This window comes from Rhinoraja longicauda, chromosome 8 (assembly GCF_053455715.1).
Source record: "Rhinoraja longicauda isolate Sanriku21f chromosome 8, sRhiLon1.1, whole genome shotgun sequence".
Classification (NCBI taxonomy): Eukaryota; Metazoa; Chordata; class Chondrichthyes; order Rajiformes; family Arhynchobatidae; genus Rhinoraja; species Rhinoraja longicauda.
Genome location: NC_135960.1, coordinates 24,807,012 through 24,831,297, shown reverse-complemented (window position 1 = coordinate 24,831,297; position 24,286 = coordinate 24,807,012). Strand labels below are relative to the sequence as shown.

Below are 24,286 nucleotides of genomic sequence, written 5' to 3'. Positions count from 1 at the left end.
AGTCTGTGATGAGACTAGTCCTTGATTATGCTGGTGGCCTATCATGGACAGACAAAGCATTTTCTTGCATTCACGTTATCAGTAGGGGTCTGTGTAATGATGTATTGTAAATTTTATACTTTCATTTATTAATAAGTTGTTTGTGTTTCAATAAATCAACATTAAAATTCCTTGGGAGATCAAATCTGGACAAAAGATAACATGTGCATCAATGAACAAAATTTGGAACAGAATTCAGTTCTACTGGGATTTGATTCTATCTTTCATTTGTAGCTATTAGTTTGGCTGGGGAAGTAGTAGGTTGATTTTCTATCCAATAACAGGATGCACTTTCTTGAATAAAGTACCTTACCAGATTCAGTTTGCTTCACTGTGAGTACAAAACTAGGAAATATATATTTTTTCAGTGTTCCTGGGCCTCATCTCTGCTGTTGGAGTGATACAATACCAATCTGACATTCCACCAGAGGTTCAAGATGGGTGGCACCAATGTAATTTTATAGCCTTTGGCACCACAGATCGTCCCATCACTGAGATTTAGGACAAGCTCTCCAGCCAGCAGTTGGGTAGGCAACAGTTTTATTCTGCTGTAGTTGTGCTAATGAGTGTCAATCTTTAAGAATTATTGGCCTATTAGTCTTAAAATTGGCCTATAGATTTTTTTATTATTAGCTGACTGCAATGACATTCCTGAAAGACAGTTGTCAAATGAAGTTTCGTTAATAGGACTCAAACTGTACCCTCTTACTGCATGTCCTTCCTTCATTCCAAGAATAGGAGCCACTTGAATGTTCACTGCAGGCACTTGAAATAGAGAGTTCACTGCTGCTACAGCTGCTCCTGGGATAAAGTTGGCTAGGTACTGTCAGATTTAATTGACTCTGACATCTTAAAACAGATACGTTTGATGGTGTGTTTGGATGAGCTTCCTGTTAATACAAAAGTGGAATACTTGTCACACTGCAACTGCTTCTCCCCTCATACATAGTTAACGTAGAAACTTTTTGCCTATATTCTCAGTTGATCTGTCACTTCTAATACATGAACACATATTGTATTTCTTTCAGTTCGAGGCAAGGTTTTGAAGAACCTCTTTTCACTTCATGTTACAAACGAAAGTCGCATTAATCTTTTTAGTTTATCTTACCAACTCACGACCAATTCCTCACCTTTTCTTCCTCTATTTACATTTGATATTACTCTATTAAATAAATGGCAAATCATTCTACCTTAATTTAATTTAACTTTTAACTTAACATTTTTAACTTAACCCAGAGATAATCAGACAAAACATCATAAATAAATAAAAGATCCATGGGGAAGCAGGCAGAAAAAAACTTTAACACTATGAATGTGGATCATGACTCAATTTGTAAAGATGTATGAACAGATTTCAATGACCTTTGTTACCATTTTCTGGAATATTTTGCTGATCACAAAGACCCTTCCTACTGAAAAACAGAAACATGTTTGGTTCTCGAACAGTAACTGATCAGTAAAATGTGCTCAAAAACAAAAGAGACAAAGTGAGGAAATCACTTAGGCAACATCTGTGGAAAGAAAAACAGAGTTTTTAGTTTAGAGACCCGCTAAGTCCACGCAGAACACCAATCACATGCACACTAGTTCTATGTTATCCCACTGTTGCATTCTACACACTAGGGACAAATTATAAAAGCAAATTAACCTACAAATCTGCACAACTTTGGAATGTGGGAGGAAACTGGAGCACCCGGAGAAAACTCACGCGGTCACGGGGAGAATATGCAAACTCTATTGTTCTAGGTCTGATATATCATTGCTCCCATTTATTCCTCCCACCTGCCAAGCCTTATTCCTTGAAACTAAATTACCCCCTCTGTTTGGGCATCTTATGAGCTGCTGTGATTGAGTAGAGGGAGTGCAAGGTGCACATTCTGGGGTCTGGTCCGACTTGATTAGTTTTCTCTTTCTGTCTCATGTTTGATCTTCTTAACATTAGATAGGTCAGTCTGTGGAAAGCCATAGACTCTCTCTCTATTCATGCCAACTGTCTGCACCTAAACTGGATTTTCACACAAAGAGCAGTGGGTTAGGGTTGGGCAGATACTGTTTCCACATTGTGTGGCAATGTGGACTCAATGTCGACAAACTGGGCCTCACACCTGATGCTAGGTTTTGACTGCACAAGTGTGCCAACACTAAGTTCAACCATTGCTAATCAATAATTTTTTTGATTGATTGAATTGATTGAAAGATACAGCATGGAACCAAGCCCTTTGGCTCACTGAGTCCATGCCAACCATCGAGGTAAAGGGACAGGTATTGCATCTCCTGCGGTTTCAGGGGAAAGTGCCCGGGGATGGGGTGGTTTGGGTAGGAAGGGACGAGTGGACCAGGGAGTTACAAAGGGAACGGTCTCTGCGGATCGCAGAAAGTGGAGAGACCATACCCTCCGTAACTCCCTGATCCACCCGTCCCTTCCTACCCAAACCACCCCATCCCCGGGCACTTTCCCCTGCAACCGCAGGAGATGCAATACCTGTCCCTTTACCTCCATCCTCAACTCCATCCAAGGACCCAAACAGTCTTTCCAGGTGAGACAGAGGTTCACCTGCACCTCCTCCAACCTCATCTATTGCATCCGCTGCTCTAGATGTCAACTTCTTTACATCGGCGAAACCAAATGCAGGCTCGGCGATCGCTTCGCTCAACACCTTCGCTCAGACCGCCTTAACCAACCTGATCTCCCGGTGGCTGAGCACTTCAACTCCCCCTCCCAGTCTGACCTTTCTGTCATGGGCCTCCTCCAGTGCCATAGTGAGGCTCACCGGAAATTGGAGGAACAGCACCTCATATTTCGCCTGGGCAGCTTGCAGCCCAGCGGTATGAACATTGACTTCTCCAACTTTAGATAGTTCCTCAGTCCCTCTCTTCCCCTGCGTAGACCTAAAAAAATACATTCATCCTGATATTAAAATATCTGAAATTAATTTAATGCTCACTCAATGTAACCTACTTCTGGGATTGGCCTGTGGACTTTGTCATAGATATTTTAAAATAAGAATCGCACGACAAGGATGAAAGAATTGAAGCCTGGGGTGCAGTAACTGACTTTGGTGTGGATCCTGATTTTTTTTTATGATACCGAAGAAAAAGATACTGTATTGCGAAAATTTATATAAAAGTGGTTATTGCTTACGCTCGTCTGTATGGTGCTCGATACTGAAATGCCCAATGGAATTCTCTTCCTTAATTTAAATAGGCTAGAGGTTCACAGAAGGCATTATCCAGCAGGGACAGCTTAGATGCAAGAACTGGAATGCCAGCAACCTGTTACTTTTCTTCAAAGTCGAAATGTGATAGCATAAGAGCTAGAAACTGGTGTATAATGGCTACCACAGTGCATGGGGATGGTGGTGGAGACAGGGGATGAGGGAAGGTGAGTGTTTGCTCGACCTATTGGGATGTTTGGCTGGAATCTCGACATGCTCCCCCCACTGGATCTCCTCCTTCCATGGTTCCCAACCGCCCACCCCACCTCCCTTATTTAGTTCAATGCTTCTCCTTCCTTTTCTATCAGATGATTTCATCCGTAGTCCTTTGTTCCCTCCCTATCAGCTCCCAAACTCAAGGCTTTCCTCCACCAGACTCCTCACCAGATCCACCTATCACTTGGCCAGCTCACACCCCACCTCTCTCTTCTCTCCTCTTTAAACTCGCTCTCTCCCCTCTACTCTTTCCCAGATGAACGGACACGACACCAAAAAAAATCGACTCTACATTTCCCTTCATAGATGCTGCTCAACTCACTGAGTTCCCCCAGCAGATTGATGGTTGCATGGCTGGACTGGTGAACTTTGCTGGTATCAGGATGCAAAGCATAGGGGAATATGTTCTGCCACTGTGATTTATCTCATGAAAGAATACACCAACAATCATCCTTTCACATTGTTAAAGCTTGATACTGTAGTAGGTGCAGACCAAGGGTACTCCTCTGTTGCAATGAGGCTTCTTGGGGGACAAAGACCCAACTAATTCAAGATTCCTAATGGGAACTTTATCCTAACAGTTTATACAGTGTGATTTACACTGTAGCATGAAGAACATCACCAAGCTGTCTAACATGCAGGTGCCCTTGGGAGACTTAAATTGATATTTTAGCATGAAAACACTTACAATGAAATTAATTCTCAGTTGAAACATTGCATATGGATATTTCAGAGGCAAAATGCTGTTTAATCATTAATTGGGAGCAAACCCTTTCTTTTCATGGCAGCCAGGAGGTTGTTGTGACTAATCTTAATACATGCATGGATGTCATTTGCAAAGCCAGCAAATGGCAGAATTTGGCACTCAGCGAAAAATCCTGCCCCGCTGAAGCTGAGCAGGATTGTTATAAAAGAGATGACCTCTTGTAGACATACAATCTGACAATTATTTGATACTTATGTGCATTGCAGACCGCACCACGGCAAATATCTATAAAACGGCTTCGAAAGATCTATTCGCATAGAGATTTCTAAGTATGAAAAGTCAGCCTTGTGCAAAATTTTGCTGCAGACCATTCAACAGCTTGAGGTGGAGCTCAGGGGGAAGAGTGTCTTGTGAAATAGAAATGGGAAAAGAGAACCTGACATCTCAAGTTCAGCTGAGATAAACAAGCCGAGGCACTTCTATACCTCGATTGTGATGAATGTGAGCAAAATCGTTCAAATACTCTGACCCTTATATTTTTTTAGCATACTTATTAACTTCCTCACAAAAAATATTCAGCCTAGCTAGAATCTCTGTAAGAAGCCATGGACTGTGACTCAAGTGAAAATAGCTCAAAAAGACAAGGAAGAAAAATATTGCCTGGAGAATAGCCAGGAGTCCCAGATTACCCAGAAAATAAATAATTGATGCTTGGGAAAAGCTATGATTGAAAATGTAATAGCCCAACAATTGAAACCACACCTATCACTAGTTAAGTAGACTAGATCACAGCAATCTAGAGATGCTTACAGTGCATATTTTCTCTCTGCATAGAATACAGGGTGCAACAGGATACAGGTGGACAAAATTGGGATCTTGTTTTCCTAACTTCTGTTAGTCATCCATTAAAAATAAGGTTTAATTTTGAGCAATTACCACTTACAACATACTGATGTGATCGATGTCAGCATTCTCAGCAAGCATTTTACTAAGGCTTGTCAAAATAACTTTGTGTTGAATACAAAATAAAAGAAAGTGGAGGAACTGAACAAATTTTTTTTTTGGAAAAGCGAGTTAATATTTCTCCACTCAACCATTTCCCCCCTCTCGGTTCAGCAAAAGTGTGCAGTCAAAAATCAATCCCCAGTAATCGTGTAAATCAGCAGCTTATCCCGAGGGAGTGAGCTGAGACTCTGGGAGATGCAGTGTCTCTGACATATGTCCCACTATCTCAGCTGCAAAGTGCAGAGGCCCAGAGCACTTTACTATTCCCCCTCGCTTTGTCTGGTTTCAAAGAAAGTAGGAGTTTTCAAACTTCCATATTATGCCATGCACATTTTAACTGTTTGGTGAAACTTATATTCAGGTACTTGGGTAACTCGCTGTTGAGAACCCCTGTTATCATTTCATTCGGGCTGGAGTCAGGCAATGTAAAAGCAGTTCTGCCTGACTGCTTCCCAAACTCAAGTAACCTGTCTCAAACTGCTGCAGTGCAATACGAAGCTTAATTCTGAAAAATCGCCTGAAAGGTAAAATCTATTTTCGCATTCCTTGCAAGGAATGGTATTACAATAAAAGATGTCAAATATGCTCATCAGGAATCAAAGGTGAAAAAAGAAAAAGAAAATAAGTAAAAACTCAGAGGAATGCATCTGTTTCTGGAGAAGACTCAAGAAAGGATTGTATTGCCGCAGAACAATGACAGCTATAATTACAAAGATCATTAGATATGGTTGTGTTCTTACAGATGAGTCTTTGTATTGCTTCAGTTCATTATTTTCCCTTGTGTTTATATTCAGTTTTAGAACGATGAAACAAATTCTATTACTTGAGTTATTTACAGTTGTGGTTCACAGATACCACTGAAAAGGCCAGGTTTGACAGCTGGAACTGAACAAAGACACATGCTGTTCATTACAGATACAGTTCACCCCAATGTTTCTGTGGGCAGTTTGGCTGCTGTCACAGAAACAAAACAGAACAACATTCTCCATGGCTGGTTTTGTAATCTGTGCAAACAGCAAAAACAATGGTGTCTCTCCTCATTCAATCAGTTCAAAAAATCCTTACTAAGATCAGCAGTCTTAACCTGGTAGCGCAAGTTCATAAGATAGTTCATTCAATGCAAGATTATAAATTAGAAAACAAATTAAAGAGAGAGAAAGAAAAATGGGATAGAAAGAAATAGAAAGAAAGAAAAAATATTAATTCTACTCCAATAAATAAAATCTGAAGAAATAATACTCTGTAACTGAAATAAAAAAATCAATGTCAGAGATTCTTTCTAAATGTTTTCAATAACAAGTCTCTCATCAAGTCACAGCAAAACCTGTGGAGCAGCAGAAAAGAAGGGTTTCAACCTGAAATGTCACCCATTCCTTCTCTCCAAAGATGCTGCCTGTCCTGCTTAGTTGCTCCAACTTTTTGTGTCTATCTTCAAGATAATCTGGAAAGTAAATTCCTGGTTCCAGCATCGAAGTGAGCATTTGCAGGTGCGGCAATGTTCCTATCTAATTTACTCCTTATGATCAGTGAGTGTTGGTGACCTCGTTCTCATATCAACCACTATACTATTTATTTGTAATTTATGTGTTCCATTTATGACTGCAGTGCCATTATTCAATTTGTAAATAGTGGTTTAACAAGAGCATAAAAGGGGCAGATTAATTTGGAACCTACTACACAACGAGTTTGAAGAACATTCTTCCATAAATTTAATCTAAGATAAAATGAAAATGGAAACTCTACAATGTTTAGATCTGTCTAGATCAAAACACTTAGCTAAACTACTCTTGATTTCAGAATACTAAATTAAATTATCAAAACTGATAACTGACATTTACTGAAAAAACAAAAAATAGAGGTCAAAATTAGTCCACGGTCACTTGTGCTAAATGCTCAAGAGCAGCATCTGGCCTTGCAATATGCTTTCATCTCCATTGTTTTTAATAAAACCAAATTTTGGAATACTTCAATTTCATACGTTTATAAGTTCATTAGTGATAGGAGCAGAATTAGGCCATTCGTCCCATCCAGTTTACTCCACCATTCAATCATGGCTGATCTATCTTTCCCTGTAAACCCCATTCATCTGCCTTCTCCCCATAAACCCTGACACCTGTACTAAGAATCTATCTAGCACTGCCTTAAAAATATCCATCGACTTCGCCTCTGTAGCTTTCTGTGCCAAAGAATTCCACAGATGCACCACGTATTGCACCTTGAGCACATAAGACCCAGTTTCTACCACTGAGAGTCAAATATCATCAGTAAATTCAATCCAATAAGCTATCCCAGAGTAAGTGGGGTTCCAAAAAGTAAAATTCAAATAAAATCAGGAGTGACATTGGATTTAGATCAGCTTTAATGGAACTAGATTTTCAGAGGTGAATTTCATTTTATTGGTCACTAATGTTGTGGGCTAGAAATTTATTCGAAAACTCCAAAAATACCATTATTGGAAATCAGGTCAGTTCAGCAAGTCGACACATATTTCCGGGTTCTGAAATTAACTTTCACATTTTTAAATGGGGTTTTCGGTCTTCCGAGCACTTGCTTTTTGCCGGCGTAAAACTCCTCAAATTACTCAAAAATGACAAAAATCATTTGCAATGAGATTTTCAAGCTTGCTTGTGGGAAAAACAGCAGGCCTTATTTATTCACAAAATAACCAGTTTTTACTCAGTTTCCCCTGAAAATGGTCATTCAAGAGGCCAACACTCAAGCTGCAGCCTTTGTCAAGCCTCACATTATCTCAAATACAATCTAAAATGTATGCTCAAGGAGCTCGGGTCATGATTACTATCAGTTTCCCAGCCTCAGGATAAATCAAGGCTGCTTCCGCTGCTCTCGACATATCTCAAAGATTGCTCCTTACTGCTGCATTAAGGAGGCCACTCAAACTCCATGCTGAAGGAGATGTCATCTACTTTTCTTTCAGTCCATCGTTATACACGGAGGGGAACTGTTTTGAAGGCCTTGCAAGTTGCAGGCATCAATAGAATGAACTCCTATCCTCACAGAGGAACAATTTTCTCCCAGGAGCATTGGGGTGACCATAAAGTGATACATACTGTAAACAAAGTACATCTGTCCTGCTGTTATTGATCCTTCTCAGCCTTCCCCAATTATTCTGACACTCCCAACAGCATCCCCTTTCATTAATGCATCATTCCCCTCTAACTACCTGCACAGTGGCCATTCCCTTTATGTGTTGCCTGCAATGGTTGCACTGAATCATCTGCAAAAAAACTTGCAAATAGCAGTTAGCAACACTATGCTGAAAGTGACAGTGTCAGCTTCAGTGTGGGGCTCGACAATCAAATCAGACAATGCTCGCCTTTGAAATTTCTCATTTAAGTTCTTATTCTTTACTTTCATAAATAGTGTCAGTGCAACCTACAACATTGTTTTAATCCCCTAAAAATTGTGTTGAGCAATTTCTAGGCCAAGGAGTATATGCCTGTCAATGGTTGATGGATTTCAAAGCATTTACTCCTTGCTTGGATTCTCTCATATGATAAAAAAAACAATTAATTCATGCTGCCTCAATATGCAGTTTGAATAAATTACAGTACTTTCATGAGATGATTTTTGTGCATTACTTATATGATATAGTTCACAGACTTTACTTGTTTCAGAATCCCCAAACTTATGTGACAAATTATTTCCAATGATTCCCAAAATTGTATGCACTGTAAAAAAATACCAAGTTATAGCATGTAGAAACAATTAACCTAATAGAAATTGCATGAAAATTAAATAAGCTTGATGAGAGAAAAAAAAACAGTACTTTACTATCTAGCTCAATTTTAGCATAAAATAGCTTCTGTACTGCACCACCATTCATCTTCATGCCACTGTCGACAACTGCACTATCTTGGCTTTAGTACATATTGGCACTTTATATTGCCTTCAGTAATAGGATAGCAATCATAACTCAGCAGATAAGATTTCTGCTTGATTGAACTGAACTCAGCTCTAATGAAAAGAGTAACACTTTTTTTAGGTTGTTTATTTCACCCTCCAAGAATGCAAGAATTATGAGGTAGAAATATATCCCCAGCCACTGCACAATGAACACAAAATAAAATAATGTATAGAAGTGGTATTCAGCTTCTGAAATTTGGTTCAAATAAAGTCAACTTTAGTGCAAGCAACCAAATTTATATCCTTGTTTTTTTTAACATAATTATAAACTTTTAGCAACTGTAGTACAAGGGAGAAAGGTTTACATACTTCTTATTAGCTCAGAATTATTTATTATGGGTTACAATTAATATATTTGATATTTCAGAAGTAAAGAGCGCACAGAATACAGTTCTAGGGTGGAAACTGATGCAATGGGAGAGCTCCCTAACTATATTAGATCTATCTGAACAATTAGGAAGTAACCAGGTGAGGAAGACTGGATCTGGGAACACACACTGACACTGAGTGTGTTCCAAGGTTAATGGGTAGGTAATCTCAGGCAGCTTGCTGGTCTTCGGAAGGACTCTGGCATTATAATATATTATGCCGTGGGCCAGAAGCGTTTTGTACAATTTTGTTACCATCAATGCAGGAATCTTAAGCTAGTTCAATCATAAGTGAAACGTCACCCATTCCTTCTCTCCAGAGTTGCTGCCTGTCCTGCTGAGTTACTCCAGCATTTTATGTCTACCTTCACGTTCAATCATAACATGTACATGCGGTTGTTTAAATGCACATTTTTTAAATATTTAAAACTTACAGCTGTATTTATTTCTGTCTAAAATAGGTTAAATATAACCATTACATGGGCGTTTTAAAGTCCTCTGGAGTCAAACTGATGGAAAATACTGATTTTAACCTTGCTATCGGGAAACCAAAACCTATGATGTATATTTTAGAAAATTGGCTTTGTTTCTCCATGTTTTAAGACCATATTAAACTAGATATATACCAAAGCCTTTACTGAAAAAGATCTATGTGTCTCAAAACCCTTGTCTTTGTCAAATATTGCAGAGCACATGAATTTTTAAAAGTTCATACATAATATATCATAAATATATGATGAGTAATGTGGTACATGGACTTTAATAAAAAGCTCCTGCCCATTTTTCAGAGAGACTGAGATGTAATCAATACTAAAAAAAGTATCTTGGGGAAATGACTTGAAATTTATTCTTTTTCCTACAATGTGACTTTCTGCTTATTCTATCAGCTAGGAAAATGGTATCGCATTTCAGGAAACATTTTTAGAGTGAAACATTGAAAGTGCTTTTTAATATGTTCCTCTGGTAATGTTTTTAAGTACGGGCATTATTTTTCAAACGGGACAAAAAGCTTTGACACAAGAATTGGACATTTACTTCACAGGAAGAGAAAAAATCAAAGAAAGAAAAGAACCCACGTGAATTTGAGTGTCTGTACTTTTTGACTTGATTGTTCTGTTCCTCTCTGCGTTGGAGAAGAGATCCCCTGATGAAAGATCTACAATCCGTGAGTGAAGTTTCTGAAAAATAATTGACAAAGCTTTCAGTGAAGAAAAGCAAAATGAGAAACAGTTAGGATTACTTCCAGTTTATCCTCCGAAATGAATGCACGTGTATTATGAATTTATTTAGATTAGTATCGTAATATAAAAGAACCATGGTTTCATCAAAAGGTATTAATGCATGATTTGCCTTTGCAAATGGATTCATTCTTCTGTCATAATTAATGTTGTACGTTTGAATTCAGGTTTGCAACAAGACTGTGTAATTCTAATTTTATTAAATTCAGAACTAAACACCTCAATTGACATTATATCACAAATTTGGTGTTATGGTTGGCCCAAATTTTTGAAGAGTGGAAAAATAGAAATAAAGTTGCATTTCAAATAGTCAACAACCAAACTCCAAAAGTTCAGACTAAAATCATTTTGCAAACAAATCAAACATATACATTCTTTTCAAAAAGCACATTTGAGCAAAAAAAATTTAGAAGTAGAAATTTAATTTATCAGTAGTGTATTATTGGCAAATAAACAAATGCAAATGACCCTGCAGGTGTAAAAATCTAATTGTTTTTTTTCATATGATGAAGGTATATGTATATCACAGGATGTTTAATAGATTACAAAATATATTGTTCAGTGTTACAGAAACAAGTTATAAATACATGGAATTTAAGTCTAGTCTTTTGATGGAATGCAGAATGTTCACTTTCAAAAAATTAAGCCAAAATGTTGTATGTGTAACAAGAACAAAAATAATGAAGCCAGGGTGAATGATTTAATTGATCACCAATCACTTGATATAGCAACATTTTGACAGTGTTAAATGCAATAACATTAGATAATGTTATTTCCAGCTCATAAAAGCAAATTTGAATGTAATTTTCATTCACAGCATTTCCTTCCAAAGAATTGTAAGTGAAAGTCATTAATGTCATCTGTTAAGATAATTAATACAAAGTGAAAATAATTGCACTGGGGATCGGGAGACTCAAACAGCCTTGGACATTAATATTTGCACAATATTTGATTATATACTCAATTATTTAGTTCAATGACACACAAGGGACAGGTAAACTAATACTAATTTACTAATCATAATCCTTACACTAATTGTCAATGGTTTTCACAAAGTCTATTAAACATGTTTGTTATTTTAAATATCAAAAAAGACAAGGTCAATATTAAAATTAACATCACAATATTGAAAAAAACAGTTTAGCTTGGCTTCATGCTCGAGCAGATTTACATGTTTTATTATTAGCTTTGCTGAACATAGATAACAAGTAACTGATTTGAAATTGTACATCAGCACTATTACTTTAACCCATAATGGTACTGCTGAAGTCTACTGCAGTTTGCTAATATGATTTCATATTTTAATACAGTACTATCAGAAAACTCATATAATCAAGAAAATATCACATCATCAAGAAAACACAAATTAGCACCTAATCTTTATCAATAGACAATAGACAATAGACAATAGGTGCAGGAGTAGGCCATTCGGCCCTTCGAGCCAGCATCGCCATTCAATGTGATCATGGTTGATCATTCTCAATCAGTACCCCGTCCCTGCCTTCTCCCCATACCCCCTGACTCTGCCATCCTTAAGAGCTCTATCTAGCTCTCTCTTGAATGCATTCAGAGAACTGGCCTCCACTGCCTTCTGAGGCAGAGAATTCCACAGTTTTACAACTCTCTGACTGAAAAAGTTTTTCCTCATCTCCGTTCTAAATGGCCTACCCCTTATTCTTAAACTGTGGGCCCTGGTTCTGGACTCCCCCAACATTGGGAACATGTTTCCTGCCTCCTTTGGACTGTTACAAAACAATGCTGAATAATTCTTACACTCACTCAGATGATCAATGATTTTTTAAAAGACTAATAAGATGTGTCAATAGTCAATAGTCGTTTATTTGTCACATACACATAAATGTGTAGTGAAATGAAACATTACCCGCAGTTAAACAATAAGACCAATAAGAATAATCAATAAAAATGCAATAACACATACAATCACAACTAACACCAAACAAAAAGAAACATCCATCACAGTGAGTCTCCTCCAGTCCCTCCTCACTGTGATGGAAGGCCAAAAATGTCTTTTTCTCTTCCCTGCCGTCTTCTCCCGCGGTCAGGCTGTTGGATTTGCCACGTCGGGGCGGTCGGGGCTCCCGATATTGAAGCCGCCGCTGGGCGGTGAAAGGTCAACGGCCTATTTCAGGCCGCGCTGGACGGTGAAAGGTCCGCGGCGGGCCGACCCAAGCCCCGCGATTCGGGGCGGGCGAACACGCTGCCTCTGCCGCTGCCGGAGCTCCCGATGTCGGCCCCCATCCAGGGGCCTGCGGGCTTCCGACGTCCACGCGGCCCGCGCCGGAGCCTCCGGAGACGAATCGCAGCCGCTCCCGCAGCATCCGCAGGCAGCCAGCGCCGTAGGTGGTGAGTCCGGGCCGCGGGCTCTGCGAACCAGAGCCCCAGGTGGTCCCAGGTGCATGGCTGGTGGTAGGCCGCAGCGGGAACGGAGACACGACACAGAAACAAAGGTCGCGTCTCCGTTCGGGAGAGAGAATTTTACAGTTCCCGTTCCCTCCCACCCCCCCCCCCCCCCCAAACATAACATACAAACACTACACCATATTAAAACTACAATTCATACAAAAACAACAAAAAACACAAAAGACAGACGGACTGCAGGCAAGCCGCAGCTGCGACTTTAGTAATTAGTAGGCAAATCCCATTTACAGCTGATGTGTGAGATGCGTTAATGATACATTATCACTGAATTAACACGATTGCAGAAGAACAATTCTCTCCTCCCACTTCCAATTTATTTGAAACTGGAAAAAGATTGAATGGAGAACAATGAATTTTCAGAAGGAACCTCACATAGTAAAAGATTCCATTGACTTTTATCCCATTCATGGAACGTCTATGGTCTTTTAACATCTATAGTTTAATGTCAGACTTCTATCATCCTCAATTTCAGAATCCTGACCACTGCTTCAGAAACAGCAATGAAGCCTGGATGACAGTCTCGGATTGCTGGTAGAGCTACTGCCTCACAGTGCCAGAGACCAGGGTTCGATCCGGACTTTGAATGCTGTCTGTGTGGACTTTGCACATTCTCCCTGTGACCATATGGGTTTCCTCTGGGTGCTCTGGTTCTCTCCCACATCCCAAAGACAAAAGCGTTTGTAGATTAATTAGCTTCTATAAAATTGCCTCTGGTGTGTGGGGCCTGGATGAGAAACTAGTGTAAATTGTGTTTGATGTGTTAAGCGGGCCAAAGGGCCTGTTTCCGTACTGTATCTCTAAATTAAATTGCCCAAAGGGAGAGTGCAAAATCCCATGATTCCAACAGACTGGTAACCTTTCAGTTTTGATTCAATCTTTCAAGAGAGAAACAAAGTGTTGCTGCAATTTTGTTGCCTGCTAGTAATTCTGACACTTCCTTTCAGAAAACAGAACATATCTAAAGGTCAAGACATGACCTTCAAAAATAGTGGAGCAACCCTGCAGAATTGCATAGACCACTCCTGTTCCTAATACTTAATCTCTCCAACCAAGCATGTAACTGATCCCATCCTGCAGTTTCAGGAGATTTGTTATCTATTCATTGGAAATATTGAGGGTTTAGTAGTTAGTAGATCTATTTAGTTAGAATTAGCAATTCAAACTGGAAGGGTCCACATTCAAGTGGAAGTATTTAGAACTAAAAAAATTGTTGATAGACACAAACTGCTGGACTAACAGCTGGAGAGAAGGAATGGGTGACGTTTCAGGTCGAGACCCTTCTTCAAAGGTTTCAAAGGTTTCAAAGGTCTTTTATTGTCACGTGTACCAATTAAAGTACAATGATAGGTGAATTACCATGCAGTCATACTAAAAAAAAGCAACAAGACACACAACTACATAAAAGTTAACATAAACATCCACCACAGCGGATTCCCCACATTCCTCACTATGATGGAAGGCAATAAAGACCAAATTTCTTCCTCTTTATTCTTGTGCAGTCGGGGCAGTCGAACCATCCATCGGGGCAATAGAAGCTCCCACAGCCGGTGGTCGAAACCCCCGCGTTGGGGCGATCAAAACTCCCTCGTTGGGGCGATCAAAGCTCCCGCGTTGGGGCGGTCGAAGCTCCTGTGGCTTGGAGCTCCCGAAGTCGGTCTCAAACCAGAGACCGTGAGCTCCACGATATTTCAAAGGAAAATAGCTTGAATTTCATTTACAAATTATTCAGTGGAGCTTTCAGACAAACGTTTATTAAATTATATTCAAACTTGCTTACCAGCAGTTGTTTTACTGTAAAGTAATGGCAAACATAACACTATCCAGTGTGGGGATTATATCTTGAAGTGACCACCTTACTAATCAATGCCTGGATTAGGATTTTTGTAAATCGCTGCAGTGCACTTAGATGCATCTGTGTAATTCTAAGCATATTTTCCCGTGTTTATTATCAAAAGATAAGTGTACAATACAAAGAAGTGATAGGAGTGAGTGAGTGAGTGAGTGAATGAGGAAAGATTATAACAAGGAATTTAAAATAATACGTGACCCAATGATACCACACTATGAATCACTAAATTAATCTTAACCTCCATTAACTGAACTTTTATAATTATGTATTAATATTTAATTCTCTTGATGCATCGATGCATTTACACCAAATTCTCACTCACATTATCAACTCCCAGCATTTTATGCATTTAATTAATTCCTTCAGAGTAGCTATTGCCTCTTTTTGATGGGAAAGAAATTCCTCAAAAGTTGCCTTTCTCTTTGAAAGCAGTATGACGTTTCAAAATGGATGCACATTTACAGTTCAATCATCTACTATTGCTACTCAGTGTTCGACTGCTATTGTTGAATTTGTCCTCCTAAAGATTAGTGATAAAGAATTTCAACTGTGTTCACAGTGGCCAATTGAATCCTTTAAGCTAAAGAAGATCAATAAAAGTTTCATTGCCAGAGTGCTGGCACTATAATGAGAATGCCATGACCTACTGCATATATATAATAGTGAATTTACTAGTTTATCTCTGGTTCTGAGGCCCCAGGTCAATGAACTTGGCTCGATTTGAATTGTATAAATAAATATTCAGACATGTACCAGCTTTCTCATAGCCTTTTCTATTTCGCCGTAAGCCGTCATCACCATTGTTCTGTGTTCTCCCTAGTTTAACCCATTCATTGACCTTTTACTACTCGTCTGAACAAATGCAGTCAAACCTGCCACCTATTGTTTGTATTTTGGCGGATTAATTGTAGCATTAACAGTGAACAGGAATACTTTTTAAATTAATTCTTTGGGACCTACATGTCACTGGAAAAGGCATCATCGTCTTTCTCTAACTGCATCGATAGATAGTGCCTTCTCGAACCACTGCTGTCCTAGTGTAAGCACTCTCCTAATACTGATGAGTGGAGTGTTGCAAGATTTAGACCCAGCAATAATAAAAGAACAGCTATTTCTTTCCAATCAAAATGCTATATGACTTGAACTGGAATTTGCAGATGGTGGTGTTTCAATGTACCAGCTGCTTTGTCCTGGGTTTGGAGGAGTTGTTAGAGTCGCCTAAGCAAGTAAATATACTGCAACCATGTGCAATGGTGGTTGAGGGAAGTTTTTGGTGAAACAAAGCAGTAAGACTGATGATGCTCCCAATTAATAACATATCCAATGTCAGACCAACTTTGAGCAAGCATCAGATGCAAGATAAAGACCAGAAGCTGCTGTGAATGTTACACTGCCCTGTTGCTATTTTTTAAGTGGCATCTCATTGTTTGCTTCACCATTGAAATGCACTGAATAGCATGGTATTATTTTATCTTTGAATTAAACATGTACTGAACTCACCATAGAACATTGCCAAGGCATTGTAGTCATTAGTAATGTAGAGTGCTAATTATTGATAATAAACCTTCTCGTATGATGTAAAATACTTTTGGTTGGGAATTTATTAATAGCATTTAAAAATATATAAGTAGCATTTATCCATCTCTTCTCCCTTTCAATCTCACCATTAATCACTGATTAAATCTCATTGTATAGTTTATATTTGATTTTCTTGATTAGAAAGGGCATCAAAGGTTATGGGGAGAAGGCAGGAGAATGGGGTTGAGAGGAAAATGATCAGTTATAATTGAATGTGTAGGAAAGAACAGCAGATGCTGGTTTAAATCGAAGATAGACAGAAAAAGCTGGGGTAACTCAGCCATAATTGAATAGTGGAGTAGACTCGATGGGCCAAATGGCCCAATCCTGCTCCTATGTCTTATGGTCTGTATTTCCGACCCAGTCTTTTTGCTGATATGTCTATGATTCTTTAATCTGATTACTTGAGACATAAATGCTTGGATAAAAATAGAAAATTGACCCCATTCAAATGTGTGCATCCATTTCCATGGAAACCCCACCCATTGGAAAATAGACCAGGCACTGCCAGGAGTTATTCTTCCAAACATAGGTTTTATTTTCCTGATGTGTTTTCACACATGTAAATACTTTTGCATAACAGAAGCTCAATTAAAAGGTTGTGATCTTTGTGAATAACTCACAGTAAAACATGTACATCAAGGCTGAAAATGGTGAACCATGCATGTTTTTAAATATTCCATCCCTTTTCACCCCAGGATGTCATAATTGCATGGAATTAATTATCCCAAGTATTAGGATTTCATTAGGCAAAAAGCTTTGGCGTCACCAGACCTCTGCAAGGGCAGTATCGTCAGTGAATGAATAAGTTTACTTCACAGATCTCTTGATCAGCGTTTGCCACTGATTGGGCTACCCAAATTACAAGGCACAATCCGATTCACTCTCATAGTCCCTTGTAGGCAATCTAGATCATTAATCTCTAAAATGAACCCCTGACCCTCATTTTTTCCCACCTCCATTCTCAATTGCATTTCAGTCATAAGCAGCCATTTTTATTTGGTTGGTGCACGAATGATGTGCTGGGAAGCTCCTGCCTCCTGTGACAGATGCAGTTCAGATGTGAATGGTTTTAAAAGGGTGCAAACCATAACAATGTGGCCCGACCTGAAATGTCACCCATCCATGTTCACCAGGGGTGCCGCCTGACCTGCCGGGTTACTCCAGCACTTTGTGTCTTTTTTTGTAAACCAGCATCTGTAGTTCCTTGTTTCCGCACAGCAATGAGTTTGTAGAGCAAGGCTGCCCTAATTCCGTTGGGTTTTGTGATTTCCCATTTGGCAATAATGCTATCCACAGTTCCCACTTAGCTCACCAAAAATGTCTGCGGTCTCATTTCGTAGCAGTAGATAAGTTCTGTTCTCTTATGTTTCAAGTGCTCAGTCTCCCAAGTTGTAATGTTATCAGCTCATATTTCCAGTAATGGAACATGCATGAATTTTAAAAACCCGAAGTTCAAGGGTGAGTCTGACCAAGAGCAGATGCTCTTTAAGGTCTTGATACGGCATAAATTAAACCAAACACGTTTGCACTTTGTAAATACTCCTGAATAACTTCAGCAGATTATTAAATTATCACCAGTGTCACAGAAGACAACAATCATCAAATGCTTGTAAACACATACCTGCACAACATGTATAAATATGGAATAAAATGTACCATCCTTATAATAAATTTTAGAAATGGCACCCCAAATTAGAACTCAAATAAGTGACAGCATTTATGTTCATTAAACAATGCCTCTTGCCTGGAACTGCTGACATGGATATAAATTAGGAGTTAATCGTTCACCTTTATGAGTGTGTTATTTTCACCCAATTTTCAAAAGATGATTGAATTTGTGCTGTACAAACCTGTTGCAGAACTGAGCAAGTGATTAGATGAAAATTGTATAAAAATAAAATTCAGAGTCATGGGAACAAGTTAAAGCGAGTGTCAAAATAAGATAAATAGATCCTTGGAAAATGCCAAAAGACCTCCTCGTGTACTAAGAATGGATGCATCACTAACCAGAAAACTGAATGATATAATTGTGTCTGCTGCCTTTGAAATTAGGAATTGTTACTGGTTTATTATTGTCACTTGTATCAAGATACAGTGAAAATAGTTGTTTGCATGGTATCCAGTCAAATCATACAAGACATGAGTACAATCACATCATACACAATTGCCAAGAGAAAAATACCAGAGTGCAGCATATAGTGTGACAGCATTATAGTGTTACAGCTGTCATAGCATTCAAGCCTTGCAACAATCAACAGGTTATCTAGCATGAACCAGAATTTCCTCTTGGCATCCTTCATGGATTTCCGAAGTTTGTATATAGATTTCCTATTCTGCTCAGGATCATTTGACTTGAATGCCCCAGACCTGGACTTCACCCGGATGTGGACCTCATGATGAACCTATATTAGTAAGCTGCCAAGCATGGCATTTGCAGCTTGAGAAAATGAGTACAAAGCCTAAGAATGTGTCTCGCAGCCTAAATTTCCATGCATCCCTGCTATTCTATTTCTCTTCTTTGGTACAATGAATTGCTTGAGTTGGTGGAGGGAAGGTGGATAATGTAGGGAGAATAAAAAAATTGGGTTCAATATAACATTAGTTTACTTGCATGGTCAATTGTTCGCGTGGGCTCAGAGAGTTGCAGAGCCTATTTCTGTGCTGCATATCTTTATGACTTTACGGATAGCAGGGAATCACAGGTTGTAGCACAGATCGAGTAGGAAAGCAGAACTGAGACCAAAGACCAGGTATGGAAGGGCAGAGATAGTTCAGGGTAACTTATTCCTCCTGTATTTCTTACATTGTTCTGAGAAGCTTGTTGCAAAGGATCCAAGTGAGGGCAATACAATGAGAACAGATGACAGAGGTGAAGCAGATGAAAATAAAGTGTATTTAACCATATGGAATACAATGGGGTGTCTGGATTAATGCATTGCAGCTGCAGTCACATTAGATAGTGCCAGTGACGAAATTATAAATGTAACCTAGAGTCATGCAGGAAGCTTATTTCTCACAGGTAAATATTTACATTTGCGAATGAAAAATCTGAATCACACAGGATTAGTATCAGTTTGTAGGCAAGCGTAATGAGGGAAAGGGAAACACACAAAGAACATTGTGACCTTAACTATAAAGCATGTCAATAATGCTAAAAACAAATTCATCACACTGCATGTACCACTGCAGTTTAAAGCTGTCCTCTGAATTTGAACTAGTGGCTGCAGAGACGTGAGATACATTTTTACTGGCATTGTTATTTTGGCATTATTTTAGAGCAGGGGCCTCCAAACTTTTCAGCATGAGGGCCACATAATATATTAGGAAAAAATAAAGAAGTGTGAGTTTTATAAATTTAATGAACTCAAAAATGTTTAGACTAGGTTATGTTAGATTAGATTAGGAAAGGTTGAACTAGGTTAGGTTAGATTAGATTAGTTTACATTAGGTTTATATGGCAACAAATAAATAATATTGAAAAAAAATTTTAAAGCTTGAAATATTGGAATATATATATACCATAGGTGTACAATTATTTATAAAACAGAAAAAACTACAGTGACCACCACTTGGGGGGAGGGGGAGGGAGAGAGAGAGAGAGAGAGAGAGAGGGGTAGAGGGGGGGAGGAGAGAGAGTGGGGGGGGGGAGAGTGGGCGGGGGAGAGAGAGTGGGCGGGGAGAGAGAATGGGAGAGAGAGAGAGTGGGGGAGAGAGAGCCAGGGAGATCTGCACCGCTCCTCCACTTTTGCCCCCGGCCCCGTCTCCCTCTAACGCAGCGAAATTGTTGTAGTTGGTGTTTCCAAAGCCCTGCATCCCCGGGGTAGGCGGCTGCGGTGAGGAGGGAAGTTTCTCATGTGTTAGTTCTTATTTCGCTGCGTTAGAGGGAGACGGGGCCGGGGACAAGAGTGGAAGAGCGGTGCCGATCCCGCTGGCTCTGGGGAGAGAGAAAGAGGGAGGGGGAGAGGGGAGAGAGGGAGGGAAGGAGCAGCCCCCACAAGTGGCGGTGCTCCTTCACCGGACCCTCTGACACCCTCCCCCTCCCCCTCCCCGCGCTTCCACTCTCACCCGCTGCTCCCTCTACCCCGACTCTCTCCCTCCCCCCCCTCTCTCTCCCTCCCCCGGCAGCGGTGGCGGCAGCGAGGAGGGAAGTTTCCTTGGGTTTGTTGTTTGTGAGGGGGCGCTGCGAGCACTCGCCTTGTCCCGGCTCAGGGTTGGTGGCGATCCGCTCTCCGGTGAACCTTCGTCAGCAGCATCTGCCTCCAATCCCCGTCGCCTGAGAGTTTGCCGCGGGCCAGATAAAATCTCGTGGTCGGCCGGATGTGGCCCGCGGGCCATAGTTTGGAGATCCCTGTTTTAGAGCATCCAACTGTTGCACAAGGCATCTCCACTATAATTTATTTTCATTTGTTTACTAATCCACTATAGTCTACAGGATGCAATGAATGGTGGCTAGATGATACACTCTGCTCATTAAATGCTTAGTTCATCCTCATTATTATATTATTTTATTCTCTCGGTGGAGATAAATAATATTCAATATCAATCTGTATAGGAAAATAACTGCAGATGCTGGTTCAAAGTGAAGGCAGACACAAAATGCTGGTGTAACTCAGCGGGTCAGGCAGCATCTCAGGAGAGAAGGAATGGGTGACGTTTCGGGCCGAGACCCTTCTTCAGACTGAAGAATCAATTAGATATCAATCTAATACAAATTTCACATTACTACTTTATATCCTTCAGAATGAATGGTTTTCCATTCTATTTTATCTCAGGCCAAACAGTTAGTAACCAAGTAAAGTTCTGAAGATGTACCTGTTGTTTTATTTTTAAAAATCCAATTTATTTTTTAGGATGTTAATTAAGTCCATTGGAGATTCAAACAATATTGATAATTCACTTAATGATTCTTCCAGGGCTCCAAAGATTCAATCATGAGGTGAAATTACTTAAACTTGCCTACTTTTTCCAAGAATCGAGAAGGTTAAAGGTTAGATTGATTAACGTCTTTAAGAATATGTAAAGAATTGATCGGATAGAAATAGAAAGAACATTTTCTGTGGTTGGGGAGTCTGGAACTTTTACAAAATACAGAATCTATTCGTTTTATTAGTGATTTTAGATCCCAGGCTCATAGATTTCCATTAGACAATAATAGGCCATTCGGCCCTTCGAGCCTGCACCGCCATTCACTGAGATCATGGCTGATCATCCACAATCAGTACCCCATTCCTGCCTTCTTCCCATATCTCTTGACTCTGCTATCTTAGATAATGAATAAAAACATTGTGAGCCAAGGCAGTAAAGATACAGATCAGCTATGATTTCAAATAAATTAGGGAGAAGAACTTGTGGAACTGAATGGCCAATGTCTATTTTTTGGGAAATACAAAGTGCTGGAAGATCCCAGAGTTTGGCAGCATCTGTGCCTGACTGCTGAATTCCTCCAACACTTTGTTCAAGTTTCCAGCATCTGTAGTTCCTTGTGTATTTTGTCCAATTTTAAGATTTTTTTACTAAATGGGAGATTTATGGCAGAAATAGCTTTCATTATATTGCATCGTTGTTATGAGCAACAAAAGACATATAAAGCAAGGCATTATGGATAGTCTTAGAGTCATACAGTGGAAACAAGTCCTTTGGGCCAACTTGCCCATGCTGACCAACATGCCCCATCTACAATTGTCCCACCTGCCTGCATTTGACCCAGATCTCCCCTCTAAACCTAACCTATCCATGTACCTGTCCAATTGTTTTTTTAAACATTGTGCCTCAACTACCTCCTCTGGCAGCTCGTTCCAAATGCCTACCAACCTTTGTGTAAAAACGTCGCCCCTTATGTTCCTATTAAATCTTTCCCCCCGCACCTTAAACCTATGTCCTCTGGTTCTTGATTCCCCTACTCTGGGTAAAAACGCTTTGTGCATTTACCCTATCTATTCCTCTTAAGTCACCCAAACTGGGTATCAAGTTACATTAAATGTTGTGAGGAGTTTATTTTACGAGGCTAATATTAATATCGAAATTACTCCACTCTACAAGTTTTGTTTTAAGGAAGGAACATGGGATCAATAGCAAAGGAATAATCTGAACAAGTCGTCAATGCAAGGTAATGCCTCACATGAGCAAAACTGGAGTGATTTAAATTCACATTTCAATTTGTAATTCAATGATTTCAGTGTAGCGGTAACTTTTTGCATGGGTGCTGTTAATTTTATGAGGTAGTGATTCAATATTAAATCAATTTTGATGCTGGCAGCAGATGTCAGTATATATGCCGGCTGTCAATATGCTTTGTGAAGTTGATCCACAGTGATGTTCACACTGAATGCTTAGCAATTTGCAAGCTACTATGATGAATAAAGAATAATTTGCAGGTCCATCATGATTTCAGCAGAAAACCAATAAATGGGGATCTATCTCATATTTCAAACAATTCTGTACATCAGAAAGGATAACAAAAGTGAATCTGGAGAAATAAAAATCGCATTTGGAAATGTGAAAATGGTGCAGTGGGTGAAAGAGGAAAATCACAATCATAAATTTGTACTAATCTTGGTTAGGCCACTGTTGCAAGTATACAATGAAGATTATTCAGGAAGATACCATGGATGACCCCAATAGTCATGAGGAAAGTTACAAGATCAGGGGCTAAGGCAAAATTATGTAGGTTTTCAAAATGAATCATTATCAAGAGGTGTGGACACTTTAGACAACAAACAAAGATGGTGTGTTCTAAAACAATTTCTAAATGAGTGAAAACATAGATCTAATGCAAAAACAAGGAACTGCAGATGCTGGTTTACAAAAAAAAGACACAAAGTGCTGGAGTTACGCAGCGGGTCAGGCATCATCTCTGGAGAACATGGATAGGTGGTGCTTCGGGTCAGGACACTTCTATAGATTGAATGTGATGTTTCGAGTCAGGACCCATCTTCACTCTCCAAATTTAAATTTGTCTGAAAAAGGGTCACTGTTATCACTGATAAAAACACAGCCGGGAAGGGGGAGGGGGTGTGTGGGATTATTTGAACACTTCTCTTATCTCAGTAATTAACTCTCCTGGAGTAATAACCATAAGATTCAGCAATGATTTCACTACACCAATCCTCCTTCGGCAAACTGCTTGGATGCATTTTAACTGTTTACAATCTATTGAAGGGCACCAGGGTCTAAGTTTATAAAGCATCCAGAATCCCTACATTCCATGGATACAAAATCTACGTAGCTGAACTCCAACAGGACCTACCAAGTGTATTTTCAGAAGATCCTTTGCAATTATTGGGAAGGTTACTGTACCAATGTCTCATAGAAGCTAACGTCACCAACATTGAATCCGCACAAATCAAATCCATTAGACTCAACATTCTGTGTGGATTTTAGGGTCCTGTCCCCCTCCAAATGAGCCCTTCATTCCCAATTCACCGGGTTCCTGGAATAGATCCCAATTGAGAGTCGTCTCAAGAGTCACAACCTGGCAAAACCAGAAATGGAGCAAACCATATTCAGTCAACACAAAAGTCTTTTAAATCTTACATATAAATTGAATATTAATGTCTTTGAGGCTCAACAAAGCCCACTATTTATGCCTCACACTAAATAATATCAATGTAGAGGAAAGGACATATTGCTGGATGACAATTCTCCATCCAATCTTCCCTCTGCTTAGTAGACTGAAATTGTATGGACAAAGAACAGAAGAGCAGAGT

The 24,286-nt window shown here is 39.5% G+C and overlaps 1 protein-coding gene across 3 annotated transcripts in view; it reads right to left on the bottom strand.

The window, feature by feature from the left end:
• Positions 1-24,286, bottom strand: part of nckap5l (NCK-associated protein 5-like) — a 542,250-nt gene that overhangs the window by 75,577 nt on the left and 442,387 nt on the right. For all 3 annotated transcript variants that reach the window (XM_078403437.1, XM_078403436.1, XM_078403439.1), the window contains exons 9-10: positions 10,550-10,651; positions 741-929 (exon numbers count right to left, since the gene is read on the bottom strand). In XM_078403437.1, coding sequence (XP_078259563.1) covers positions 741-929; positions 10,550-10,651 — 291 coding nt within the window. The remainder of the gene's footprint in view (positions 1-740; positions 930-10,549; positions 10,652-24,286) is intronic.